General features: G+C 39.6%; 1 protein-coding gene across 2 annotated transcripts in view; it reads right to left on the bottom strand.

Moving 5' to 3' along the window:
* The window catches only part of GLRA2 (glycine receptor alpha 2), a 121,046-nt gene that overhangs the window by 10,549 nt on the left and 86,155 nt on the right, over window positions 1-24,342 (bottom strand). For both annotated transcript variants that reach the window (XM_041416495.1, XM_041416496.1), the window contains exon 8: window positions 16,552-16,701. In XM_041416495.1, the coding sequence (XP_041272429.1) occupies window positions 16,552-16,701 (150 nt within the window). The remainder of the gene's footprint in view (window positions 1-16,551; window positions 16,702-24,342) is intronic.

Here is a 24,342-nt window from a genome sequence, read left to right as displayed (position 1 = left end):
ATTTGTTGTCCTCTGAGCTGGAAACATGAATGGGGTCTTAGAACCCCTAATGTGAAACGCAGGCAAGTTGATATCTACTCTTGGTCTTTTGCTTCCCTGTCTCCTTATTTCCGCAACTGCCTCTTCTCTTTTTAATTCCTTTTTAACTTTTTTTTTTTTCTCTGACACATTTTGCCTCCCAGACCTGTTTTTGCCTACCTCCTCTCTGATGCTTTCATCCTCACTGTTTTCATTATATGTGGCCCATGCATTCTGTTTGCAAAATTCAGTTCCTTCCTTAAGTCCTATCTGCTGTGGCTCTTTCTGCTCTTAGCAGCTTTTCTCCAAAGAAAAGGTAAGCCATAAAAGCAGAACTCCACTATGCCAAGACCACCTCTAAACTGAGAGGTGTTACTCCCTTTTTTAAGAATAGCCAGGAATTGGATTTTGTTTTCTTTTGTTGGTGTTGGGGTTTTGTTTGTTTGTTTGTTTGTTTGTTTTTTAATTAAAACCATATGCTTTTGGAAATCTACAGAGTTGATAATTGCTCAAAGAGTTTCCAGTACCATAAAGCATTTTGAAATGTGATGGCTCTCATTTGATCTACTGCTCATGACACACAGCCTGTCCCATTGCTGGCATGGAGAGCTGAAGATCACCAAGCGCATGGGCCCATGCAGCAATCTGTGACTGTGTTCTGACCACACAGAATATGCCACATGAACCTTTTGGAGGCTTTGGAAAATGATCACGAGTGCTGCAAAACCAGCAAATGGAATTTCATTTTTATTCTAAGTTTAAAGCTCAGAAAAAAGAGTTGTTGTTCGTGCACAGCACATGTTGTTCCAGTCTACTGAAAATGGAGTAATGTGGTAGTATATGCAAATAGTAAGAGATTAAAGACTTGGCATGCTCCGGAATACTCCAATGACATGGCCAATCACAGCAGTACCATCTGCTTTTCCTTATATGTGCTAAATTTATAACACTCTGCTAATTTCTGTAAAAGTTTACTCACCAGTTTCAGGAAATTATATTTAACAGACATGCAATATTTGGGCTTTGTGACTTACTGTTAGCAAACAGCTAGTAAAAGCCTCTTCAGTTACTCATCTCTTAGAAAAAGGACTTTGGAAATCAATAACATAGATTATGATTCTTAACCCCAATGGAATGGCAGTGATTTGCAATTCAAATGTTAATTCCCTAAGTTTTCACTCACACTTGAATTTTGACAGACCCAAAGGCAATTAGACTTTCACCTGGAGCTTGGAAACCAGTAAAACACAAGTCTGGTATTGTATAGCTAAATTAAAATTAACTCCTTCTGATTGGAGTGGAATTTTTAGCAGATTATTTAACTGTAACTTCTCTTCAGGCAGTGATCAGTTTGATGCAAGGAGACTGCACAATACTGGCACTATCCCCCTCATAATTGCTCACTGACACTCACATAAGAAAATAGAAAACCGGGCAAGGAAAGGCTCCCTTCAATGACCATCTGGGGTTTTCACAAGTGTTTTGCCCTGTTGGCTTCACAGCTGGATGTTTTACTGATGCTACTGGAGTTCATTTAGGGTGTCTCTGCATGGTGCTGTGCTGAATGATTTCTTCCCACAGGATGAAAAGCTGAGTTATCCCTTCTTTGGGTCTGAAGGAAGCAGGTATTTCAATGTGTGAGACCATTGAGCCATCACCTGAGGGGAGAGTGGCCTAGAGGATATTTTAAATGTGCTTGACACATTTGAATGAATGATTTCAGCTTGCCAATTTTGGAATGGATTCTAAAATAGAAGTCACTATAAAGAATAAAGCAATTTGTTTTGGATGATTAAGAGAATATGGCTCATAAATCCAAGGTGTGACAATTCCAATCACATCTTCATTTCAATTTACAGCAAAGAAATAAACTAGGCTTCATTACTGTTCATACTGCTGGTGCTATATATTTGACATGATAATCTACAGTATTAGTCAGTAAATTGACTCACTGGACTGCCCTTGATCATATGCTCCATTTTCCACTCAGCAGGGCTCTCTCTAACAGCTATATATAACCAGGGAGGGGAAGGAAAGAGACGGCTCTCTCTTGGATCATTATAGAACGACGCTGCGTCCGGTTTCCCTGTTGCTTCAAAGGTTACAAGTGATTTGATCTTTTCACCGTCATAGATAATACATGGCTGCTGTTTGTCTGACTTTCAGCTCCTCACACAGAAATCCAATGCTTCCCTCACATATTCATTTCAGAAATGTGCTCTCTTGCAGGCCTGAAATGAAATAGTCTCTATATTCCTCTCTGCCAGGTTTCAAGCCTTGTCTTGTGTGGTCCCTCCTTGTCATACCACGGTCGTCACATTAGCAACTCACATGAGTACTTGCAGCAAATGTAAAATCTCCTGATTGTAATTAAAATTCTGCATGCTTTCTATTAAATAACCTAAATCATTGTGCATCATAATCCATAGCTCTGCTCTTCTGCCACTGTTTTAAAATATCTGATTACTGAGCTAATTGCTCAGGCAGGCTGTTTTTAGACTGTATAATGCATTTATAGGTTATATATCTCTGTCAAAATAAGTATTGGATTAATCTTGGCTCCTCATCTACATGTTCAGAAATTGCTTCCTCAGTCCAGACAGAAGTTAAAGTCAGGGCAGCCTCTAAAAGGGACTAAAGGGTGAAGGGCAGCTGAGAAAGAATGAGATCCCACAAACAAAAAAAGCAGGTATCTCAGTAGAAGATTGGCGTGAGTTACAAAATACAAACCTGTGTAGCTGTATTTCAGCAGCATATCTGCAGCTGTAATCTGTGTTGCTGCAGAAGGAAGGGGAAGCAAACACTGTTAGGACAGAAAAAGCCTATCACCATTTCTGTCCAGAATGGTAAATAATTGTTCAGAGACTTTTTTACTCACCTTTGCTCCAGAAGTACTTGCAAGTCAAAGAGAATTACAACATGTAAATTGGAAATACTCAACTATGGGTCAGCACATCCACAAAAAGATATAATTCAGCTCACACTCTCCCTTAGGAGCAAACCCTGACAATCTCTTTTAAACTCACTCCTGATATACTGGGCACATTACAGAAGAATGTTTAACAGCACTGATTAATATTTTCAGCAACTGTAAATTGTCCAGTGCACTGCCTGGTGCTGGCTCTGCCAGCTGGCTCTCAAGGGCTCTTCTGGTCCTGTTCCCTGCCATCCTACAATTCTGTTTGTAGTTTGAAGAGCAGAATAGAAATCAATAACTGTCCAGGCCAAACAGCTTCCTCTAAATTGTAATGCTTTAAAAATGCAAAGAGGCTAAAGTCTAAGCCTCTTTGCTTTGAAGGTTTGAAAGCTGCCAGCAGAAAAGATCCCCAGATTCATATGGCACCAATTCCTAACACATCTTCACTCTGAAATTGAAGGCAAGGAGGGAAGACTTAAGGTAAAAGAAAGGTCAAAATTTACATCCCAACATGTCATACTGATTACCCTTTGGGCACCCCTGTACCCCTGGGGTATGATGCTTTTGGCTAAATACCTTTCTATCGCCCCTCAGATAAATAAGACCTCACCATGGGAGAATGGGGTTCATGTTTCATAGCTAAAGGAGGCAAATATTTGACAGACTCACAAGAGTCAGGTGTGGCAGCAAGGAACATACAGCAGAGACAGGAAAAAAAGTGAGGTGCTGAGAACACTGGCTGGGATGCCACATGCAGTAAAAACATCAATAAGCTTCACGTGGGATTCAAAAAATATTCTTGAAATAGTAGCTGTTAGATTAAAATACAGCATCTGATGAAAAAGATCTGTTGTCATGATATAAGTCTGATATTCAACCCCAGCTACACAGATACTCACAAGAGAACTCACCAAAGAGGAAAGCAGTAACAGAACAGAGAAGTGTGACAAAAGCAGAGTCACATGCATCAAAAAGTAAAATTCAAATAGATTATTTTTACAACAAAATAACACAATATAAGCCGCAAGGGAAAGTGAACAAAGATCAAAGAGCAAATAAGAGACAGGAAACATAAACAGGCATCCTCAGTATCTAGAAGTCAAAGAACAGCAGCATACAGCACCAGAGCATCTTAAAAGAGCTGTCATGTCTTTGGGGAAAAACATCCTTTGTGCAAAGTTGAAAAAAAGGAGCATTTACATTTAGGAAGCAAGACAACATTTTCTATGTCTGAAAAAAGCTACCCTCTCTCGACTTTGTTATTACTTTTTCTTCACACTCCTGGTTGGTCCCTATGAAAAAAAGCACATTTTGTGTCTCCATTGCATGAACATCCAGCACAGGTAACAGTAAGGGCAGAATAATAAAAGACCAACCCATTAGCAAAAAATATAAAACTGACTCCACCAGAGTTCATGACACACAAATCTAGGACATCTTCAAGATAAGGGACACAATGTCAGTTCTCAAAGACATTTTAAAAGAGAACTGAAACAGCTAGATAATCAATTACTTTAATATAAAGTCTAAAGCCAAGGTGAACGTTTGGAACAGCAGCACTGACTTAGTGTTTAATGATTTCCTTTTACAAATGCTTTTAATTATGAGAGCAAATAATCTTGTTTTCACCATTGATTTTTCTTCTTTGCGTGGGCTAAGGACCACCAGTCACCCCCAACCACAAACTGAGAAACCAGAAATGGCAGAATGAAATTGTCTTATTCTAAATCCCTAAATGTGCTGATTTTACTCCTGCTGTTGCTCGTGTAATTGTGCAAACAGAAATACATCAGACAAGGAAAGAAAACTAGCACAACTGCCTCCCCTCCCTCCTCTTGCAACCCTGCCCTCCTTGGAGGCACAGCCACTGAACTCAGGGTTACTTTGCTTGCGGCAAATACCCACCAAACACTGTGAAAATGCGCTGCAATTGGCAAAACCATTAGTCATCCTGTTTGCTTTCATCTAATGCAGAGCTTTGGTCATTTCTATCTTTGGATTCACCTCACACCAGGTCTTCCTCCACTTCCAATACCCTTTTCTCTCCTGGCTTGCACTCCTGTTGGCTCCAGTGGCCATACATATGCCTAGTCCCACAGGTGATGCAGACCTAATATGAACAACTCATAGCAAGTTTTAAAAAAGTATTTTAATAATTCATGAATCATCACATTGAACTGACTGCTCTATCCATAAATAGCAAAGGCTGCTCATCACAAAAATACCACCTCTGGTTTAGAAAGTCCTTGAGCTGCAAAGTCTTGGAGCCCAGGAGGATGCATCAAGGACGGACTGCTGCCACACAGAGCTTCCCGTGCAAGGCAGAGCCCTGGCCCAACACAGGGCAGCCTCCTTGGAGTTTTTGATCTCCAGATGGAGCTTCCCACAGCACAGAGATGTGGCCAGCTGCTGAACAACTGCCTCATGAATTTCAAAGCTACACTGGCTATTTAACTCAAAAGTCTGGATAATGACCCAAATAAATGTTCCTACCAAATCCCTTCATTTTACGACTATAATGATGCATGTTTAGCTTACAGAGGTGGCAAGTCTGTTTTTCCTAAGATGTAAACCTGAAAACAAGAATCTAAATTCAATGTTATGCCATTCCACAGGCATTGCTAAAACAATTGTCTACAAGCATTTAAAAAAATAATCTGTAATAGAGATATAAGATATATCTGATAGGAATCCAGTTTTATGGGGTTCATGATAAGAAATTAGATTGTTGCTAGCTAGAAAGGTAAAGCTGAAAACAAATGCTACATGAAAAGCACAGTGAGTAGGTTGAAAAACCAAAAAACAGCTTTGCAAATGAGGACGAGCATCTCAGCTCATACTTGGTAGGAAACATATGAGAAGTAATCAAAAAAAGAAGCTATATGGAGCAATAATTTTGAAAGTAGCAGATAAATTTTAAAAACCCTAATCCTCTTTAATTTTGCTTGAGAATTCATAGCTAGAAATGGTGGTGAGGCTAGCTGGAGTGAGAAGCATGATACCCAAATGTAAGATGCTCAAAAGGAGAACCAGAGTTAATAAATTCAGGAAAACTGAAGCCTGGGCATGACAGGATATGCCAATATGTGGGAAAACTGGTAATTACTAAGTAGACAGGCACAAAAGAAATCCAGAAACCTCTGTGGGAAATACACTGTAAAGCTAATGGAGGGAGAATAGTATCTAAAATAAGTTATACCTCTTCTGCTTTTTGTCTTGGACACACTTACATGTGTGTGTTCCAAAATAAATATCTTGGAGGTATTTGTTTGTATCTCAGGAGGGACCTGTCTGATGGAAGATCAGCTGTCATTACGGTCAAACAAGGAAATTGCCGTCAAATAGCTGCATAATTTTCCCCTATTCCTCCAGAAAGGATGGGGCAAGAGCTTGCAAATCTTGAAATAAAGGCCATTGTCTTCTGCAAGAGCCACTGGAAGCCACTGTAAAACACATATAGTCTATTAGCAGGGCAGGAAAACTACTCAACAGGAGCACATAGTGATTTTTCAGAAGACTTGATTATCCACTCATTGGTGTACACCCCACCCATTCTAGACATGCAATGAAACACTTGCACCAGACAAATACCCCTTAATTCATCTAACTAGGTATGTAATGGTGAAAAAAGAGAATTAGGACCTTGAAGGACTTCCAGACAGAAGTTGCCAAGGGCTGTAAAAGAGCGTCCTGTGATGCACAAGTTCTCTCTATCTCACCAGCCTGTAGTGGCATCATACTTGATTAGACTTGCTAGAATTTCTCTTGCCTGTGAGGATCAGCACACAAAAAAAGCCTAAAAGATTAAAATTCTGCTGATGGGGCAAAGGAGTAGACTTGGTGCCTTATCCCACTGAGGAAGTCAAAAAGAAAGCTGGCATAAGTTAACAGACAACAGATAGATAAATTTCATGGAAACTTTGTGCTAGAGAGTGTCAAGGATGCTACTTGCAGATGCCTTTAAGACATTACATCCTGAAGAGGAAATACACAACTTTCTTTACTAGAATGGTGTGCAAGATCTCACATTTGTGCAACTCAGGTAATATCTAATGAACAGAGTTTGTGATCTCAATTCTAAAGTAGTTATTCTTTTGACAGATGAAGATTACAGAGAACCTGAAAGCAAGTCTCTACCACCAGCAGGCTTGGGAAGACTTAAGAGAAAAAAGAATGAGTCACAGGCAGAACACTTCCACATGACTAGCAGAAAGGGTTATATCAGAACACACATGGAGAACCACTTGAAGAGAGTGAGGTGAAGCATGAAGACAAAGGTGTCCTGTCTCCTAAGAGTCTTGTCATGTTATTGCAGAGAAAATAAAACCTTGGACCCTTGGTAAAAAAATTCACTTATGCAGGTGGATTATTTGTATGTACAAATGCACACACAGTATCCGTATGAAAAATTACATACACAAGTTAGAAATTAAATGACTTTAAGAGTTACGTCCTTGCTCAGAGAGAAGTTACAGGATCAATGCAGAAATTCACAGGTAGAATTCTGGACTTCTGGCACCTCATGTGTATTGGCAAACACAGTAGCGTTTTCTGACCTTTCCAATCTGTTTCTCCAGGAGCTAAAAACACTCTGGCATGCTCAGTATGCCAGACATATTCAAGCAGCCACTGGAAAATGGAACTTTTCAATAGCAAGTCCTTCTTGACATTGATCCTGCTGTAGTAAAGACGTAAAGTGTGGGAAGAGCCAGTGGACAGCTCTGAGATACTGTTGGGAGTTCACAGAGAGTGGAAGTGAGTAAACTTTTAGTGACTTATTGTTTGGCTTAGCATAGAGTTTTCAGGTGCTCCCAAATCAAAATGAGTCTTTGTGAGGATTCTGGCAATACTCAGCCACAAGTGCTCAGAATATGTAGGGTTTCAAGGTGTTTATTTCTTCCAGTGCAACTATCCCTAGCCCCCTCCTCATGTTGTAGAAAAGAAAATCTCCTTCCTCAACTATCCTATCCATCTACTCCCGGTAACATGAGCGCAAGATTAGTGTTATGCCCCACCAAAAAAAAATTCCCAGACAAAAATAAAACCCACAAAAACCACCAACAAAAACCCAACCAACCAACCAACCAAATTAAAATATCAGGCCACAAGAGAAATACACAAGTACAAATTATCATATTGTAGTAAATAGCATCTTTCTCCAGCAGTGGATCAAGAGGAATAAACACATCTGATCATTAAATCAAGCCACATGTGTCAGAATCAGGCTCTGAGTGATCAGTTTGCCATAAGAAAAGCTGTCTACTTGAACAGGAATAACTATAAACAAGGCTGTTTTCTGCCAGGAGAAAAAAAAAAAAAATGGTGGAGAGATAAATGGTTTCAACACCACTTTTTTAAAAGTACTGTAAAAACTGGATTTTACTGGAACACATGAAGTTTTTCAGACTTGAGAGAGAATGAGCTTTCAGCAGTCTGGCTAATGCAATCTGGTTTTGAACAATGCCATTTGGACAACATCATTACAGAATGCTTCACAATTAATTACATTCAAATAGCAGCTTCTATCCCCTGTGGAGAACGGGATTAATTGGGTCAGATGTAAATATGCATTTCATGGATCCTACTGAACCCTTGCCCATCTCACCAGTTTCCATGTAATTTGATACAATTGGTGTAGTATGCTCTGGAGATCCACAGGGCGAGCAGGGCTGCTAGTGAGGGTAGGAATACACGGGTACAGAGTGCTGGCGTTCTCAGCCTGTCTTATGCTTGGCTCTAACTGCTCAACCCCTTCACTCTCTTGTAGAAATACTAATTTATATTTACCAACACTGAAATACTTTTTTTTTTTGCTGTTGAAAACGAGGCTTGGGACAGAACTCAGAACTGATATGAAGCATCACGACAGACCCCTGGCAACGATGGATCAGAAACTGCTCCCCTCCTGGTGTCTTCACTTCCTCCATTGGAAAGAGGACCTGGCCATCACAGCAGTGAGAAACCCTGAGACCAAGGCCTTACTGGGTGCTGACCCTGGGCACGAAAAGAGTCAAGATAAGCTACCTACAATGAAAGAACAAAGGAATGAATTTGGGACAAAGTTGTCTCCTGTGCTGCCTAAGCCTACATCTTGGGATTGTGATGGCTTTACACTCTGTATGTGGAGTCTTGGGTAGGGGCAGCTTAGGTTAAACATACTAATTCTGAAGTCTACTTTCCTTGTATTTTTGTATCATTAACATATATTGGACAATTCTTTCACTGCCTTTTTTTTTTTTTCCCCATGAATTGAGGTGGGCCAGAACGCATCCAATGAAAGAATCACCATTTTCTAAAATAATCTGGAAAAAAAAGATCTGGTGCCTGTGTCAGATGGTTCTTGAAAAGCTACTTGTTGCTTTAAAGCTTCAAAACTAAGAACATTTCCCATCTCTTTCTAACTTCCTCTGCCCTATTTTCAGTTTGCACTCTCTCCTAGGTATAATAAGAAATAAGACATTTGCACCCAGCTGGAGAGTACCTTTCATGAGCTGGAAAACTGCAGAGTTCATTTTTGGTGTGTGTCCTGCTGTTCATGAGTAACTACCAGGTCAAACTCACTCGAGTGAAGTGCAAACTTTGGTCTCTAAGGCTTGTCAGTTCACAGCTAATCCTTTCAGCCACTGCATGCTGGGTAGGTACAAGAGAGGACTCAGAGTTTTTAAAGCCAAGTTCCGCTACTGAGCAAACAAGAAAAAACTTCATCCAGTACTCATGACTTTTCCAGTCCTACCTGTCCCATGTGGTACAACACACAGTCATTTTCTCACCCCAGACTGGAAATACTGTAATATTGTTGTTCTGCAGCTTATGTCCTGTTCCTATCCTATTTAACCATAAGGAATAACTGGTTTAAGTATTTGCAAGCTGGGCAATGTGAGTCATTATACTGCATCATGTCCTGCTTGCTGCTTTGGTGCCATGCAAGGTCCCTACGGTTTCATTATCTGTCCCCTGCCCCACAGAGTACTCCTTGTTGTACCACTGACCAGTTCAGTGGGTATAAAAATTCATCATTCTGCAGCCTTAACTTCTCTCCACCAGTTATCCACTTCTCTGGTTTCCACCCTTTCTAGATTAGCCATGGTTTCCTTGTTCTCATTTTCTGTGTGTTTCCTTTTTTGCTTGTTTTTGTTTGGGTTTTTTTGTTTGCTGTGGCTTCTTTTTGGTTTGGTTTTGTGCTGTTTGTTTGGGGGGTTTTGCCCTCAGAAATTCTAATTTTTTTTCTCCTGATTTTGTTCTCCTGGTTTTAATTCTACTCTGGTACCTGTATTCCATTACTCCGGCTTGGGCACTAGCACTCTACCCACTTCAATTATTGTTTAGATATTTGGGACTTTCTCAGGAACTGGTATGACATGTTCCAAAAATTAGTCTGCCTGTTGTTACAGAAAGTTTCATGGCTTTTTAATTTGGTTTTCAGAATTCTCTCCCTTGAAATGCAACTATCAAATTTCTCTTCTGTTTCTTGGTTTGGCGTGAAAAATCACCCCATATAGTCCATCACCTTTTTGTATCTGATGCAGTAAAACACACAAAACACAGTAATTTGTTTAGAATGTTTAACCTACCCTTCTCCAGTAAGGGAGGTGGAAAAGCTTCCATTTCAATTTCAATTACCCTTGCAAACAGGACACTATGAAACCTGATTTTTCTCTTCCCTTGTTTCTTTTTCTGTATTTGCTTTTCACTGAAAAATCTACATTTCCAGTAAACTTAGTCTCTCCATCTGGTCAGACTGCTCTTATTAGAATTTTTTGATCCATTGCGTGGATACCACCCCCATGGCTGTACTGCTTTTTTTCCTACAGGTTGCTCTTTCTTTGGGAACTCATGTCTCTAGATTTGTGCCTAGAGCTAGACTAAGGATTTATATCAAGATAATTTTCAAACTTGAGATGATGGTCTTTTTAAATGTTTAAAGTATGTGAGGTATGTCCATTTTATAAACAATACAGATACTTTCACTGATATTAACTAGGTCCATTGTGAGCTTATTCATGCTCAATATAAAGACAGACAAGGACATTTAGATGAAGCCACAAAGTGACATGGCAACATGATGCAGTGAATTGTGTCTATTGTTTAACTACAGCTAAATATTCACTGCAGTTGTATGTGGGACTATAACTTCAAGCTAAATGATAATTTTGGTGTATTTATCTTCTACTGGACTTTTTTTCTGCACAGTTACATTAAAGCACTAATGCAATTATCCTGGAGAAATAAAAGTAACCACAGTATCTTGAGGGTGTTCATCTACGGCAGAAGCTACATGCGCTTTAATCCATTAAGTAAGCAAAATGAGAGAGAGAGAAAAAAGCCATTCAGACTCAGATTTCTATTTTTCACAATGAAACTCATGTGTTTGAGCTTGTTCAGTGAGTACCAAAAATAGCTCAGCAAAAGGGCTTTCCTTGAGCACTTCCATTATTCACATGATGCGGTACCTTACATAACGCGGAGCGTACACAGCCTCCCGCCGAATGCGGCGCACACGGGTGGCAGCAGGAAAACATTCCCACCAGGGACAGCGGTGCCAAGTGCTTTAAAGGCAAAGTCAGGCTGAAAGCACTGATTTTTTTTCAATGGGCAAGTCTAGAAAACCTTAGAATATTATTTGGGGGATCTGACAGAGGGATTTCAGTATGATTAAAATGATAGAGATGGTCTATAGAAGCTGATGTTACTCAATGCAAATATATTCTCCTTTTGAAAGGTAGAAGTACTATATTATTTCAGTAACTTTGTTTGGGCACTTGTGGTACTTGCTTCACCACTGGCATCTCCATCCAAAGGCCAACAATTCTCTGAAGCATTTCACCAGGTGCTTCCAGCTTTGCTTAGAGGGTTATCCTTTGTTTCTGTAATCACACTTAGTCCCAGTCCCAGCTCTTTCATTTGAGAACACCATTTGTGACCCCTTTGCTAATATGCATGCATATGAACCCCCTTGGTTGCAGCATTGTTATTTGTATTGCTCCATGTGCCCTGCACATGGGATTAAACCTGTCACATCTTCCAGCTGCACAGTTCTTCATTCAAGCTATAACTTATGGCTTTTAACACTAATAACAATCCCAAACTTAACTCCTAGTCTTGGTCACAGTGGTAACCATCACACATATAATTTAGGAAGTCATCTTTGAGATGATGATATGAATACTAATGTACCGTGAGTAATTTTGACTACTGATCATATAACACAATAATTATTGTTTTCAAAAAGGGATGATTGAACCTGTGTGAACAGTTTTGCTTCCTTGGAAGCCCATAATTTTTAAAACTAAGAAATAATGTTTAATTATTAAAAATAATATTTTAAAAATAATTTATTTTCTGTCAAGTGATCTGGCACCATAAAAATTTAGATTTTAATATCATGAAACTTCACTACCTCCTCAGTACCATTAGGCTCCTGGCTTCTGCAGCCTGTATTCTCTCTATTATACCATGATATAAAAGAAATAGGCAACCATATCTTGCAGCAATCAAGTATTCCAACTGATGGGTGGATTTAACTTGAGTAGAAAGACTACATGAACGTTTAGGGCGAACTTTGAATGCTTCCTCCAAGAAAAATTGTATAGGGAAGACAGACAGAGTGAAGCACTGATAACCTGAGGATATAGAGATTTTGTATGTGTGGAAGATGCCAACAGGTCCTGTTAAAGCTGTCTTTTCAAATGGTTCATCTGTATTATAATTTCTGGATGATCAACAATACAACCCAGACTTTTCCTAGAAAAACATTAACAACCTGATGCTTGATTTAGGAGATTTGATGGTCTCTTAAGATGTCTGCTCAGACTAACTGGTCTGAGGGTTGCAGCACTAAGAACAAGACCCAGCACAGACAATAAAAAAAGCAGTGCCAGAGATACAGGCTTACAAAACTGAGTATTTTCTTGTCCTGTAGATCAAGTTGCAAATCCAGGAATCGTGGCCAGGTGTGCTTCAGCACCTTTGTCCTCTCCCTAGATTAGCACTGAGTGATGCAGTACAGATACTCAACCACACTCTTATACTGTCTTCTCTTGACTATGACTTTCACATTTGCATTCAACATAAGCTTTGGTTCAGTGAGCAATACCTCAACGAGTCAAGTTCCCTGCTTGTGAGGCTCCTTGTGGCACCACAGGCACTGCTGCTATGCTCTCTTCTGTGCATAAACGTCCTTCTCTTGAGCAGAAAGCTGCAACCATGGTAGCATTGCTCCAGAAACCTCTGCCTTGCTATGTCTCCTCTGTTGACCTCTCAAGTGTGCATCACTTATGTGATGGGAGTTCTCCAGGGGAAAGCAATACCAGAGCAGCTCCAGCTCTTAGGGCTCTGCAGCAAAAGCACTGCAGCGACACGGCCCCTCTGAGTACTGCCCTGGCTGTCTGTAATGCACAGGATTCTAAAGGAGAGGAGAGGTTTCTGCGAGCTTACCTAAAGGAGGGGATAACCACAGCTTACACAAACTTTAACTGGACTGCCAGCACTTTGTGAGTGCAGCACTGAGTACTTACTTGGACTACCTCGGCAGCTGTATGCATCAGGTTTTCACAGGCAGCATACTAATCCTGCTCATACCTCCTAGAGAAACCCTGATTTTTTTTTATTTTTATATGCAGTTTTTGTATATATGTAAATATGGTTAGTTCTACAATAGAAAGTACTAAGAAATTAAGGCTCTCTTCTACTGCTTGATGTTGTAGCTCTGAAAGTGAATGATTTATTGCATTGTAAACTCTCTATCTTAATTTCGCTGTGTAATATGAACTGTGGGTTTTGCTTTGATTTTGGAAGCTACTAAGTCCCTTTACATGTACAAAATTCACTGAATTCATCTGCATTTTATAATATCACGACTTTACAGAGCTTAATCAAAGTTGTAAACCCTTTACAGCTCAAGAGTGGCTCAGACAATGTTTTTGTTCTGGGAAATCAAGTCCTGAAAGATTAAAACCCCAGTCCCATTTTATTTAAATGAACACATTTCATTCCTCTGCCACTAGTAGCAAGCAGTGAGCTGCACAGTAAGCTCATTCTTTCTCCATCATTGATTTTATTTCCTCCACAACTCACTCCTAATCTGGATGTATCAGCTGCTATCATATTGCTTCTGATCTACTACGTTACACAGTGTAAAAGATTTCACCTTCATGGCTCTGCTCCAAGCAAATAAAAAGAAACTAAGGAAATACTTTTTTCATTCATAGCTATTCATACTCCACTAAGCAGGGCTCAGGACATCACGATGAGGAAGGCTGCAGGTTGACAGTTCAGGAATAAATACCACAGCAACAAAACATTTTGTTATACATACCACATTCTGGTGGAACACGCTCATCTGGAAGATGACACAACGTGGGATTTACTGTCTGAAGGCATTTCCTATGGCCCTCTCCCCCCCACCCCATTCACTCTATCTTTACACAGGACCAAGCTGCTGAATGTGCATGCACTTTCCTTAAGAGGTTTGGAATAGGGGTGGCATAGCCCAGCCGCAGTAAAAAGCAAGCACAAGGGTGGGCCATAAGAATGTACAACATGAAACTGCTGTTCATGCTGGGGACAGTACTGTGTATTTTGTGGGGGCATTTAGCAAAGAGAATGCAAGAGACTACTAGTGATGCCAATCAAAATGGTCCATTTTGCTGATTTATGGCATCGTTGCACATACTAAAACTCTCTTGCTTTCTCTTTCTCACTGCAGCTTTACCCTCAAACTTGAATTGCCGATCTGATTCACTGTCCCGTAAGCTGATGACTCTTTGCTCCGCAAGCCATTCATGCGCCGCACGGACTCAACGCTCGCATTCCCAACAGCCACAGTCTGTGCCTGTCCCCAGAGTGTCAGCATAGATAGCAGCAGCAAGAATGGGAATACCACAGCAGCAGCATGACGACACACACACACACAACACGCAAAGAGAAGAATGGCTCAGTTAGAGAAGACCATCATGCAAAACAATGAGAATCACTTTCAAGACAAAATAAACTGAGAAAATCGTGAGAGACAAAATCAAGTACAAAGATGCAAATAATACCTCCTAAAGAAACTGCCTTAGTAACATTGTTCCCTATTTTGAAATTTGTGCAACCAGATTCATAGGAAAAAAGCAAGTTTATGCAAATGGATAGGTCTGGCTTACTCAGCTGCATATTTCCCTGTACTTAATTATGTTGTTACCTATTTTGCAAAGAACCCGGGTACCACATGGCTTAGGATAAACACAAGTCTTCTGATGATTTGGTCTTAAATAACTTTCTTTTCACAGTCACCAAAATAATAGTTTACGAAGCAGATGAATGACCACTTCCATGGACCAAAATCTCATAAACTTGAGTAATGTCACTGGATACTGTTACTTACCAAGGACGGTTACTTGTTCACCTCTAAAACAGATCTTGCATCCAAAAATGAAACTACAGATGTCATACAGAAGCTTCTGCTGCTGCCATGCTGGGTTTGAAAACAAAGGCTTCCAGAGGCAGTGCATGAGGCCTGTAGACAGGCAAGCTTCTCTGCTCTCTCCTGTAATCTAATCTTCACTGGAATCTCAATTCATCTGACAATAATATTAAACTAGAGAACAGCTTTCTTCCCAGAGTACCCATCAAATATTACATTAGCTACAGAACATTGATTAGACAGACCTGTCAAAACACAAATGCCCTGTGCCATTGTTGTCATCCCTATTGTAAGGGAAACCATTATTTGTGGCTTGTGCACTCGTGCAGCTCAAGCAAATACTTACTTCACCTAGCAAATATATATGTAGTGTTTATAGTTCCAGATTCTCTAGACATGTGAATGATCATGACTCGAATAAAACTCAATTTAATGTCTACTCTTGTCTTCCCATTTACTGAAAAAAAAACAAACAGAACAATCCAGGACAGATGGACAGACTTCCTAAAATTATTTCTAGACTGACATCTAGGTTACAAACAATCCCCTCTTCTACATGTCAGACACTGGCATAACATTCTGTGATAGTGACACTCACGAAAAGGTATTTTGCTAAAAATTTGAAGTTTGCATCAGTTACAAACTGTGAAATGACAGAATCAGAAAGAAATTCTCCTAATCCTCCTCCTTTTTTAAAATGGCCATGTTTCACGGTTTCAGCTGGGAAAGACACCAGCCGCTGGTGGTGTAACAGTGAGGGCAGAACTGCAAATCAATGCAATGGGCTCTCCTAGGGAACCTCCCATTTTAGCATAGCTAGCTAGGACAGCACTAGAAAAGACAGGTCTCAGGCATGTCCTGATGACAGCACACCTGGGTAATATCATTCCTCTGTCTGTGTCATTGCACCCAAGAGTTCCTTATCCAATGGTGCTGCCACGTAGCCCAGTATTTGTAAAGGTCCAGCTGCCTCAGCAGTTCCATGAAGAGAAGAGAATTCTTGGAACTGGCGACCAATTACTGACATTTGTTGATAACTTAATACACTGCAAATAAACCCAATCTGAGCTCTTTATCAAGGAGTAAATCACTGAAAAGGAAATTTTAGAAAAAAGACTCTCCTGCAAGGGCAAGAAGTGAGGTAGGAAATCAGCTTCACGTTAGCAGGGCTGCCAGGGCATGTTCAGTCTCCCCAGGTAAAGAGCAGCTGTACCTTGTTTTGTCTTCTTTGCCTTCTCCGAAGCCTCAGAAACTCTTTGTGCTGCCGTGAAACAAAGTTGACTGCTGCATATTCCAGCAAAGCAGCAAAGACAAAGAGAAGACACACAGCCATCCAAATGTCGATAGCTTTTACATAGGAGACCTAGAAAGAAATAGGACACAGCATGTTATATCTCAAACTACTTCCTAAGCTGAAGATATTGATGTGAAAAAAATAAACACTTATTTTTGCACAGCATGAGTTCCATGAGGTGAGTTTTTCTTGTTCTGTGTTTTGATTTGTTAATTCATTGGCTGATAAAAAATACTTAATCCAACTATTAATGAAAATGAGTGTCCACAAAAATACAAAAATGAGCTATTGCCTTTAGAGAAAGATCAGAGTTACTTTAACAAAATACAAGTGTCTTATCGTCACAATCAAAGATTGGAAAAAAGAATACAAATACAAGATATGATAAAAAGCCTATTGAAAAACAATTGTAGAAAGTTTATAGGTTTCACCTTTTTAAATTTTTATGAACCAATTACCATAATGCTTAATTAGCTATATTTGGTATCCACAACCTCAAAGTAAACTCAGGGTACTCTATTGTATGGGCTGATACAATTTTACCAATTAAATATTCCATCCTAGTTGCTTGACCCCTTTACCCAACATCTCTATAAGAAAAATAAATCTTCATAGATATTATCTACTAAAAATACCCAAATACCAGCTGCATCTGTTCTAGTAAAAATCTATTCTGATTTGAATTGACTGGTCCACAATAAAATCAGATACATTACAGCACTGCAATGTCACAAGATGTTTATAATATTAACCACACTGGGCCAAACAGTAGCCAATTAATGAGCTACACACTATGCATATCAAAGCTACATTCTCCACAGGTGTTTGGTCTCTGCTTTTCTTTGTAGTCTTGCAGATTTTAAGCAGAGATCTTATGATTAGGTAACAGCAGGTTGTGTCTTTTGTTCATCAGGTATTACCTCCTGAGTGAAATTATAATGATCTGACTTAATGTCTACAATGTACATGTGAGCTAGTTGCATAAACTACTTTGACATAAATAAATCAAGGAATGAAGAAAAATGGGCACATCTAGGATGCAAGGCATTGAACTGTTTTACATGTCTTCTCTACAATGAGATTAATAACAACCAAATAGACTTTCTTCTTATTCATGTCTGGAAGGAGGAGCTTCGAACACCTCTGTAGGCAGAGGCACCCAGGGCTTTACACAGTTGCCTAAATAACAGCATCACAAATTGACACATTAGGTACCTAGCATCAATTTGCTAATTCAGCAGAGCACAAAGCTTCAGTATCTCACATTAACCAGTGCCCTGGAGATGTCTCAGATACTCAAGGTCACCTCTATTTGACAGAGACCCATGGCACCCCCATGCAGATGAATCAAGATAAGCAAAATGGATTGTACCTAAACCCCGAAATATTATAAACATTTGAATAATAACCTGCAGGCAAAACACTTTATTGTAGTCAAAGCATATAGAGGTCTGAAAAGGCACCAGAAAAGGACATTGTGTTCCTGACACTCATGTTAAGGAGACCAAATCTCAATCTTGGAAAATCCACTTCTATCCTTTGCATATTATTCAAAATGACCTCACTATTTGGCTGGACAACCACTCTGTGATGTAAGGAATCTCACCTCTACGTGTAAATTGCACCTCTAGGTGCAAATAGGTTTTGGTCCTATTTGCCATATGCTTGAATAGCATCATTTTTCAAAGTCCATAAAAGACCTTGTGTTAATGTCAAATGGAATATACTGCACTTTGTGCTTCAGCAAGCAATGTGAGCAGAGGAACTGGCATTCAGAACACAACAGAAAGGATATAGAGCTTCATCCTGCAGATCCTCAACACTGAGAAGGATATTTTAGAGGAGCCAAGCACTGTTATTCAGCCTGCATGAGAGGAGCATGCCTTTCAGTAGCAATAGTGCAGCTCCATGTGGCAGTGCCCACCACACAGCTCACACAGGATGCCATGTAGCAGGCTGAGGTGACACCATCAATTGTGCCTTTCAATTAGATACACAGCAGGTATGTAGTTCACTCCCTCACATATAAAAAATTTTATAAGTTACATCTTTACTGAGCAGACGTGAAAAGCAGAGAAAACTCGACAGTGTCCCAGACGCTCTGTGCCACAGGCTGAGGCACAGTAGGAATCAAGTCACTGTAATTTGTGTAAAATGCAGCTGAGATTAGGTTGTTTGCTGCTTTCCTTGAAGGGGCAGTTTGTTTCCTTTACAAAAGCCCTTAGGAGATGTATTAAACATGAATAAACAGCTGGACTGTGCTGTCAGAGACAGTACAATACAAGGAGCTGAAGTCAGAAGAATCAGCATTTCTGACTGTGCAAATCCAGTCCTGGTGGGCCTAAAGCAGGGAAGGCAAAATGATAAAGGAAGCCCTGAGTTAGTCGTCCTGCCACTTATACTGTGCTGCCATAAATGGCATCCACATAACTGCTGAGCCAGCTGGATTATTTTAACTCCAGCCCGCTGGGACAGAATCAGAGAATCACGATATCCTTGGCAGATACATAGCTTGTTCTATTGTTTGGCCAGGGCCACACCATGGCACAGCTTTAAATGAGAAAACAGAAAGCAATTGCTTCCAGAATCATATTAAAAATAAATAAACTGAAAAATCCTGCAATGAGTAAAAGCTGACACCTTTGTTTTCAAAACAATTTATTTAGTTTACTTACGAATCTTCAGTATATACAGAATTGTGCTGCTCAAAGCCTAAAAACCTATAGACTTTTCTGACATGCTCATAGAAGCTGGAGTCTGCAAAACTGAGTAAATCATGAAAGCCTAGACACATCCATTGCTCAGGCAGGTTCTTCCATCAAACTCAAAGCCAACATTATCAGCTAGGGGGTTTTCCCCAGATCATGGTAGAGCGTTAAAACTCACATGTTTGTTCAAATTAAAGGCTTATAGCTTTAGCTTTGATAAGGACCCACCAAACAGCACTCTCCAGCTTCCTTAACTACCATGTCCATGCTTCATGCTCCACACTCACTGCTGGGTACATGCAGGACAGTGTAGACTAATTTTTTGTTGGAGGTTTCTTCTCACCTAACTTAAAAAGCACCATGTACATGTGGGGATTTTTTTTTCAATTAATGCTAAGAAACAAGCAATTTTAGGACAAAATTGTTTTAAGTGGAACATAGATATCTACACTATAGTACAATAAACTGTACCCTAAAAATGCCAGTCTCTTCTATTTAACCAAAACTGGAGTTTTGGAAGGCTATTTCAGGTATATATTTATGTTTGACATACACTAACTTTGGCTAGATAAAGCCTATGACTTATTTCTGTTAGCCAGCACCTTGATGTAATCCTAATCAGAGCAGAGCAGAATATCAGAAATGACCCCACATGAGCCTTATGTAATAGAGACTGTAATAGAGCATTTGCCACCCTTCCCATAATTTCACTTGCAGCACAGAATCCAGAAACAATACAAATTCCGAGTTGACATTATTAAGTTAGCATGCATAAGATAAAAAATAAGTGGGGTTGTTTCAAAGGTAGACCTTGTAAAACTTCCACTGAAAAACCTGTAACATTGACAGTACACTGGCTCCATTTACTAGAAAATACTTTTAGAAGTGGATATTTGGAAACTCTGCCTTGTTCAGTGTTATCATGTTCAGAAAGCCCAATAAGATTTTCTTGTCCTTTTCTTTCTTTAAATAGCTGTTCCATTTTTTACTGCATGTTGCCAAGCTTCCTCCCTAATGCTGCTTGGGAGGAGGGAATTTAATGGCTCCCACCAATAAAACCATAAATTATATCAATTATTCAGATTCTTTGTAAATGTTTTAGGGCCAGCTAATGAGGGAACTTTTTTCTGAATTAGAGCTGTCTGCATCAAGAGCCAAGTATGGTAAGGCTAAGTATAGTAAATGTGACAAAGCTGCTTCTTTCCCTTCATAATTTTCCTCATTTGTTATTTGACCATACCCACTAGATAAAAAAAGACCTGCTTGTTCTCCATACACTGCCGTGGCATCACTGGCCCCAGTGAAGTTCCTGGAAATGAAAGCACAAGGAGAATTAATTACACTGTTTGTGAAGGACTTGAGGGTATTAAACCTTCCACTTCTCAAACTCTTTTTATTTTGTCACTGTGACTCTCCCACAGTGTGTCACCACCAGAAGGAAGAACGCCTTTGTGGAGAGAATCCAGGGGAAAACTTGGTCATGGGTCCTGCAGCTCAGCAGCTGTCATTTGTTGACATTTTTGAATCAAGCCAAATGTGAGCTCTGTTTTTGCTACAGTGCCAGTCTCATGAGAATCCAGACAACTGCTTTAACTCTCTGATTCTGTCAAATGAGTGTAAAATGGAAATAAAGAATCATTCATCCACTCCCAGGGTTCTGCCCTGTGAAAATAACTTCAACATGCAGTGAAAGGTACTCAGTTTGTGTTAAAAAACACATACTCACTTATTTTGGTATGAAAAAATAGCTTTTACTTGTGATATAAAGCCACAAATCTCTGCTTTTACACAATGCCATATTCTAGGCAAGGTTTTTTAAAGAATACAATTTTCAGCTACTGTGAAATCTTACAATTTGAAATTAACTTTTTCCATGCATTAAAACAAACTCTTGAAGAAAAAGGTTTCAAAGAATTTTGCAGATTGGAAAGGTGGAAATAGAACAAAGCATAATTTTAAATCAAAACTGAAACAAAAGTTACTTTAAATGAAAAGTGGGCAATTTTCAAAACAAAACAAGAAACAAGCAAGAAATGTCTAATTTAAACAGGGTGAAAAAATACTACTACTCTTCCTCTATTATTCAGATTCCATATAAAAGTGTCCACCTTGCTCAGCAGGGATTCACAAGTTGTTCCAGCCACCCAAAATTGCCTTTTTTTAGTGAATAAACTATTCATCCAAACATTTTTGCTCTATTTCTATTGCTAGTTCTGCCAAGTCATGAGATGCTAAACCTCCCACTCACTGCTGATGCAGAAATAAATGCTGACTGCATTCAAGCCAGGAAATGTATGGGAAATATTTGTGGTTTGTTTTTCCTTCAAAGATAAAGGGAAATTTTCTTCAAGTCTTGGACGAAGATCAGTGAGTTAAGGTATTTCCAAAGATGTTCAGAGAGCCCCGTGGGCAGGGGCCAGAAGAGGTGATCACAGACATGTAACAAAATTCACTAGTAGGCCTATTACCTATTTTTGTTGTGCTAACCAGGCCAAGATAACAAAAATACAGGCCAGGTTTGTGAGTGGTCACAGATACCTCTGTGCCAGTTCCATCCAATTCCCACTGAAGACAGAAAGCAAGATACTCCCCATCTTCCAGGTAATAAAGCCACTTTAGAAAAGCAATAAAATACTTCTTTTTAGCATGGGCAGTGTTTATTGACACATTTTGATCTTCCTTCCCAAATGGTGTATTTCCACCTTTGAAAAACGTAATACCATGAATACAAAATCAGTTTGCAGATTGGTGAAGCCAATACTGCTTGGGCTTTTTTCCCAAGGCCGTATGAAGTATTGGCATACTCATCATGTGTCATTTTGTGCAATCATATGGTGTAGTTGCCTTGAGTTTCCTATTCGTGAGAAGTCATTTTTTCTGTGGAGTAAATTTAAGACAGGATGCAGGATTTCCACTTCATCCTGCTTGAGCAGGGAGCTTGGACCAGATGACCCACTGTGGTCCCTTCCAATCTTACCCATTTGTGATTCTGTGATTCAAAAGCCCTCAACTTCTCTAAAAATAGTATGACTATTTTGCAGACAAAGAAAAAAAAGTCTGAGTGATAGTTTAAGGCACTTTTTCTAACAGAGCAGGTTACAGCTGAGAAAACAAAGGCTTGTGATTTGGACAGATAATGGTGCTGGTGCTCAGCTTGGGAGCAAACTGAGATTTTCTTGTGCACTGATGATGCAGGAACAGGCTGACCTCTGCCAATGAGCACCAAGCAACACAAATTGAAACTATAACTGGGGTCAAAACCCCACCTTTAGAAATTGATGGTCAACTGCATGGTGTAATGCTTCTAAGATAACAATAACATTTAGAAATGTCTCATATCTCAGGAATTCAAGCCCAGCTTAGACCACTGCAGAAATAGTTAACAAAGTATAGAATTGAAATGCTAAATTATTTGGAAACTGGAGGTTCTGGTGACCCCACTCAAGAACTGTATTGAGCTCATGCCTTGTAAACCATGGTAGAGTGGAACTGAGATTGAGCAGAACCTTAGCCCCCTGTGGAAACAGATTGAAACTATAGAAAAACAAGAGGGGAAAAGTGAAATTTTCTCTGCTCATTGTTTATTATGACTTTAGCATGCACCAGGGCACTGCTGACTTTTCTCATTGCCCTGATCCCGAGAAACAGTGGGGAGGAACAGGCTGGAGACATCAACTCTCCCAGCAGCTCAGACACATCTTTAACACTGTGTAAATAGCAATTTGTTGTTCTTGCAACTCTTCAGTCTGGTTGCCTCTCTCTGCCCTCTCGGTGAAAAGATTATGGCTGAGCTGGCCATCAAGTGCATGCTCTGCAGGAGTGTTCGGGACCAAGAGGCCCCTCACACCACCCACACCCTCACACCACTGTGTTTGGTCAGACTTCAGAGAAGCCAGTAGCACCCACAGTCTGTGCTTGAGCTGTCACAGGAATAAACCTGCAATACCAAACATCAGCTTCCTATCACTCGTATTCTGCACATCTTCGCTGTTTTCCTTGGTCTCACTTTGTATGTTTAGTCTTCTTCTGTCTTCAAGAAATTGGTCTTAAATAAACACTTACAACCATTTGATTGTGTTTTTTTTTTTTCCCTTGAAAACCAACCAGACTTCCAATAAAGCTTTCTACAGTCAAAGGGAGAAGAATTATTCTGCCCCACAAAAAACCCACAAAAACCCCACAAAAACCTAAAGACTCTGTGCTCACACAGCCCCCACAGGTTACCACAGCCCTATCATCTTAGCATATCTCAGTGCCCTTCATTTGGCTTGTAAATACACAAAGCTCATATTGGCAGAAATAAAATAAATAATAACAATACTTGTAATGTTTCTTGTGTAAGAACCAAAGAAAGTAATCAACAGATTGGTGCAGCCATGGTGATCAGTTTACAAAGGTGACAAATAAGGATTGATGTCTCTGCTACAAGGAAGCAGCTTCTTATTGCTAAGTAATTGAAAGACATTTATCACACAGAAACACCCCCACACATGAGCTGAGCTCAGTGCAAATTGAGAATTATATGTGGCTGCATTAAGATACGGGGAAAAACATATCCTGTCAGCCCATGCAGACAGATGACAATGTCAGTCTTGGGTCTTGTTTACAACGAGAAGATTTTGCTCTTCTTTCCCAGTGAAATCAACAGATAATATTTTTTTAATGTCATTAAATGCTCACTTGAATATTTGGACTCTAAGTGGTAAATTTTTCAGTGGATGAGAGCTTGGATAAAAACAATAACAAATGAGAAAAAACTGAGAAAGATTGTATGTTTGCTAGCAAGAACCACTGGCCTGATCTTTGAACAATGTCATTAAATTCATAAAGAGAGTCAAATGCTTATATTGACCAAAGAAGCATTTATATTTAAGATTCAGTTGAAATCAGAATTCAAAGTGGTACGTATCTGAGCACAGCAGAGTACCTACTTTTGTAAGGCCAGCTTTCCTGCTGTGATTATGCTTCTCTGATTTTTTTTTTTTTTTTTTTGTTAACTCAG

The sequence above is a fragment of the Onychostruthus taczanowskii genome, unplaced genomic scaffold (assembly GCF_017590055.1).
Source record: "Onychostruthus taczanowskii isolate IOZ18803 unplaced genomic scaffold, ASM1759005v1 scaffold52, whole genome shotgun sequence".
NCBI lineage: Eukaryota > Metazoa > Chordata > Aves > Passeriformes > Passeridae > Onychostruthus > Onychostruthus taczanowskii.
Note: the sequence above shows the minus strand (reverse complement) of the source record. Positions and strands in the feature narration are given on the sequence as shown.